The 5,196-nt window shown below is 38.3% G+C and overlaps 1 protein-coding gene across 1 annotated transcript in view; it reads right to left on the bottom strand.

The window, feature by feature from the left end:
* LOC106875255 (coiled-coil domain-containing protein 180) overlaps positions 1 to 5,196 on the bottom strand; it is a 141,675-nt gene that overhangs the window by 118,917 nt on the left and 17,562 nt on the right. The window contains exons 7-9 of the mRNA XM_052975307.1: positions 4,425 to 4,559; positions 3,288 to 3,383; positions 1,328 to 1,491 (exon numbers count right to left, since the gene is read on the bottom strand). Of these exons, the coding sequence (XP_052831267.1) occupies positions 1,328 to 1,491; positions 3,288 to 3,383; positions 4,425 to 4,559 (395 nt within the window). The remainder of the gene's footprint in view (positions 1 to 1,327; positions 1,492 to 3,287; positions 3,384 to 4,424; positions 4,560 to 5,196) is intronic.

Here is a 5,196-nt window from a genome sequence, read left to right as displayed (position 1 = left end):
CACACACACACACACACACACACACACACACAGTGTGAGCATAAATCGAAATCGTAATTGAACCATATTTGATGACTGGCACCTGTGCCAGTGGAGCACTAACAGCACCGTCTGAGTGTGATCATTGCCAGAGCAGCTGTCTGGCTTCCATGCCAGTGGCACGTAAATAGCACCATTTGAACATGATTGTTACCAGCGTCGCCTTACTGGCACTTGTGCCAGTGGCACATTATAAAACATTCGAGCAAGGTTGTTGCCAGTGCCACTGGAATGGCTCCCGTGCAGGTGGCACATAAAAACTCCCATTTGAGCGTGGCCGTTGCCAGTACCGTATGACTGGCCCTCGTGCTGGTGGCACGTAAAAGCACCCACTACACTCTCGGAGTGGTTGGCGTTAGGAAGGGCATCCAGCTGTAGAAACTCTGCCAGATCAGATTGGAGCCTGGAGCAGCCATCTGGTTCGCCAGTCCTCAGTCAAATCGTCCAACCCATGCCAGCATGGAAAGCGGACATTAAACGATGATGATGATGATATATATATATATATATATATATAATGGAATGGAAGGCTTATGATACCTGTGGAGTATCTCCCTCTCCCATTATAATCATTTTTGTAGTTTCAAGGATCTGGAACATGAAGTTCACAAGTGGAGTACAATTCAATAGCTGTTTATTTTACAGAGTTCTTGTTCATGTTCTTTGCTCTCAGTGACCATCTTTATGGTTTGTCTCATTACTTCTGGAGATAAGCATGTGGAGTCACAGCAGGACAAGAATCCGCTGTGAGCTGCTGGCTTCACAGTGTTTCTCGGCGTTGAACATGAGAAGAGTGAGAGAGAGCATGTCGTTGTTCTCTTGCTTAAATACTGGTTGCTGGCGAGAGTCTCGTTGTCGTCTCGCGCATGGCAAATGGTTGCAGGCGAGATCTCGTTCTTGTCTTACACATGGTAATGGCTACTGGCGAGATCTCATTCAAAATGGTGCTGGCTTCTTGTGCCTCGCTACATGTGTATGTATGTGTGTACATGTGTATACTAGTATACAACAATGCTTAGTGTTGCATCACTTTAGATTCAAATTGAAGTTAGTCACTCAATAAACCAAGAATGATAAGATTGAAATAATTACTGGGGTTGATGTGATTAATGGAAAAGCCCTAAAAAGCAGTGCCTTAGAATGGCTACAGTTAAATGACTAAAACAAGAAGACAATAAAACAACACATAAATTAGAGGAAATGAAAACCGAAAAATTTCCTTGTGCATTATTTACAGATTTCCTTAGAAAAAGAAAACAAAAGAAAAAACAAAAAACAAAAACTCAACCTGAATCTTTCAAGAATTTCCTGTATGTTCTTGTTTTTCCAAAGAGTCGTGAGTGACTTCCAGTTTAAATGATGCTTCCGATCTTGTTCTATGCTAACCAGGAGTAATTGGGTATAAATATCAGTGTAGCTCTGTTTGTTATTTAACAAGGTCTGGTTGATTATCTGAAATAAAACCAAACTGATATTATTATTATTATTATTATTATTATTATTACTATTACTACTACTACTACTACTACTACTGCTACTACTACTACTACTAATGTGGTGAGCTGGAAGAATCATTAGCATGTTGGGTGAAATGCTTAGCTGTATTTCGTCTGCCGCTATGTTCTGAGTTCAAATGCCACTAAGGTTGACTTTACCTTTCATTCTTTTGGAGTCAATTAAATAAGTACCAGTTATGCATTGGAGTCAATGCAATTGACTTAATCCCCTCCTGCAAGCTACCCTTGTGGCAAAAACTTGAAATCATTATTATTATCATTAATGGGGTGAGCTGGCAGAACAGTTAGTACGCCGGGCAAAATGTTTAGTGGCATTTTGTCCATCTTGATGTTCTGAGGTCGACTTTGCTTCTCATCCTTTCAGGGTTGATAAATTAAGTACCAGTGAAACAGTGGGGTCAATGTAATCAACTATTCCCCTCCCACCAAATTTCAGGCCTTGTGCCTATAGTAGAAAGGATTATTATTTTTCTTAAGGTAGCAAGCTGATGGAATCATTAACATGCCAGGTGAACTGCTTAGAGGTATTTTGTCCGGCTTTACATTCTGAGTTCACATTCTGCCGAGGTCAACTTTGCCTTTTATTCTTTAGGGGTTGATATAATCAACTAGTCCCTTTCCTCCAAATTTCAGGCCTTGTGCCTTTGGCAGGCAAGCTGGCAGAATCATTAACATGCTGGGCGAAAAGCTTAACAAGATTTTGTACATTCTGAGTTCACGTTTTGCCAAGGTCGACTTTGCCTTTCATCCTTTTGGGGTTGATAAAATAATACCAGTTGAGCACTGGGGTTGATAAGAAAAAGCACCAGTCCTGCACTGGAGCTGATTCTTCTCTTTCTTTTTGTCTCCTCCACATATTCTCTTTCTCTCTTGAAGACATTGGCCTCGTTTAAACCGAGTAAACCCAGAGAAGGTTGAGCTCTATCAGGTTTAAAAGTATTCAAGACACACACTATGTCATAGCAGCACCTCAACAACTCTATCAAGAGTTAAGGGCCCATAGGGTAGCATGGCAAAATATAGCACCAGTTCATTACAGGAGTCAATTTTTTTAAGGAAAGAAACCATTGAAAAGACAGAAAAAGAACAGAATCAAATGGTAGGTCTGTGGTTGTTGTGATTGTCGGTGATGGTGTTGCTGTTGTTGTTACTGTAGCTGTTGTGGTGGTGGTTGTTATTGTTACTGCTGTGCTTGTTGTTTAACCCCAGGATTAACTGACTAAGCAGACTTATGATCAAAGACATTCCAACCATGGTCATCCCATCCATCTCTCAGGTAGTGTATTCACCACTATATTATCTAATGTATCCCTCTCTTTTTTCCAAGACAGCCGAGAGTAATTTAAGGGAGATTTAACTGTTGTTTCTGGTATATCAAGCAACAAGTGAAGTAATAAGTTGGATTGGACTGAGTTGGTAAATGATAAAGTTTGCTTGCTTGTGTGTGTGTGTGTGTGTGTGTGTGTGTGTGTGTGTGTGTGTGTGTGTGTGTGTGTGTGTGTGTAAGGTGAATTGAGAATTTCAATTATCCAGATTTATCATCATCATCGTAGTTTAACGTCCGCTTTCCATGCTAGCATGGATTGGACGATTTCACCAGTCCTCAGTCAAATCGTCCAACCCATGCTAGCATGGAAAACGGACATTAAACGACGACGATGATAATTTAATTACTTGATTGATACAGAAAAATTGTAATTATGAAAATGGTGATAAAAAAAAGCTTAATACCTGCACTTCAGTCTCCATCAGGCGATATACCTCCGGTGTTGTGAGGTAAGCTATTTCTTGAAAAGAATTCGTGTAATTGAACAAAACATTTTGTATCTGCAAGAGAATGATACAATTTAGATGGATTAACCCTTTACCTGTGTATTATCTGTGACACACAGCACATATTTCCTTGACGTCTCTACATAATATATGCTAACACATTCCCAATATAACTTGGGACCTATGAAAAGAAAGCTTTATATTCAGAAGGTATGAAACAAGCGCTCACTAAAAGTTTGAAAACATATTTTCCTGGCATCCATGCATCATATACAATACACATTCCTAATTTTTTGGTTCAACCACAAGAATAACTTCAGATTTATTGAAAGGCAAACTTTACTTTATATTACTCTGAATATATGAAAGAAGGGCTAACTCAAAATCACAAAACAAGCGCATGGACATTTAGGAGAAAATGATTTGGACAAGCAAAGGGTTAATAAGACAATCAGCCTGTTAATGAAAGAGTAATGTATATGTGTGTGTGTGTGTGTGAGAGAGAAGGCATGTGGCCAAGTGGTTAAGAGGTACTCATGATAGCAAGAACGTGGTTTTGATTCCTAGACTCAGTGTGCTTTGTTCTTGGGCAAAATACTTCACTTCACGCTGTTCTGCATTTTTGACATTTGACACCATGGCACACCATGCACCTGTACAGACAATGTCAATTTGATGGAGGAAGTGAGTTAATGTACAGCTCATACATTTGATCATTTTAAACAAATCGTCTGTGCAGGTTGTTCAGCAAGAAATTGTGAAAACCTCATCTGTTATCTATGACAGGAGATTCCACAAGAAATAAAAATATGTGTGTTTGTGAAATTAAAAGTATAAAATGGTGACGATTTACCCATTGCACCCTGTATATGTTTTTGTATTTGTCTTCCCAGTGCCTGGCAACTAGCGTTGGTGTGTTCATGTCCCTGTAGCTTAGAGGTTCACTAAAATAAACTGATAGAATAAGTACAGACACAAAAAAATTATCACTAAGGTTGATTAGTTTAACTAAACACTTTAAGTGGTGCCTCAGTATGGCCACAGTCCAACGTCTGAAATAAGGAAAAGATAATAAAAGAATGTGATCTGAAATACCTGGGATATTCTACTATTTTCAATTTCATGAAACTGGTAATCTAAATACTGGATATACTTCAGCTTACATTGTGTGTGGCTTTGGACATCAGCTTGCAACTTGTTGAGTTCTTCAAATGTGAAGTTCATTAGATTCTGAAATGAGACATAGAGATGTACACATACAATATATATACATTTTACATATATGTGTACGTGCATGCATGCATCTATCCATACAAACACACACAAGCATATATAGTTTAAAAATCCTATAGAGGTAGAATCAATAAAAAAAAGTACTCCATCCAGTGAGAGATAAATATGAATTGAAATACACAACTGAAAGTGCTACTAATAGTTTCATGCTTTTATGATACTTGAACAGGCATATCTATAAAATATGTCATGCATCTTAAAGTATTCTTTCAGGCCCTGTTTGTGCATTATCTATATATATAAAAATGAGAATGTCTGTCTGTCTGTCTGTCTGTGTGTGTGTGTGTGTGTGTATCCCTAAAACTCGAGAACTACGCAACCAATTTCATTCAAATTTTACACATGCCTTACTTAGGGTTCCAGTTGTGTTTTAGTCAAAAAAAATTTTTAACTTCTTGCAGAGTTCGAGCCCACGGCAACATAATATCTCCTCCACTATTTAAGTATTACGTGTCAAAAGTGAAACAAAAACACTCATGTCAAATACTTTCATTTTAAAAATGAAACTATTCCACTAACTGAAACAATCACATTTCGATACTGTAGTGACAGATACTTTCACAGAGAGAGAAAG

Source organism: Octopus bimaculoides, chromosome 21 (genome assembly GCF_001194135.2).
Source record: "Octopus bimaculoides isolate UCB-OBI-ISO-001 chromosome 21, ASM119413v2, whole genome shotgun sequence".
Classification (NCBI taxonomy): domain Eukaryota; kingdom Metazoa; phylum Mollusca; class Cephalopoda; order Octopoda; family Octopodidae; genus Octopus; species Octopus bimaculoides.
The sequence above is the reverse complement of the archived record's forward strand: the minus strand, read 5'-3'. Positions and strand labels throughout refer to the sequence as shown.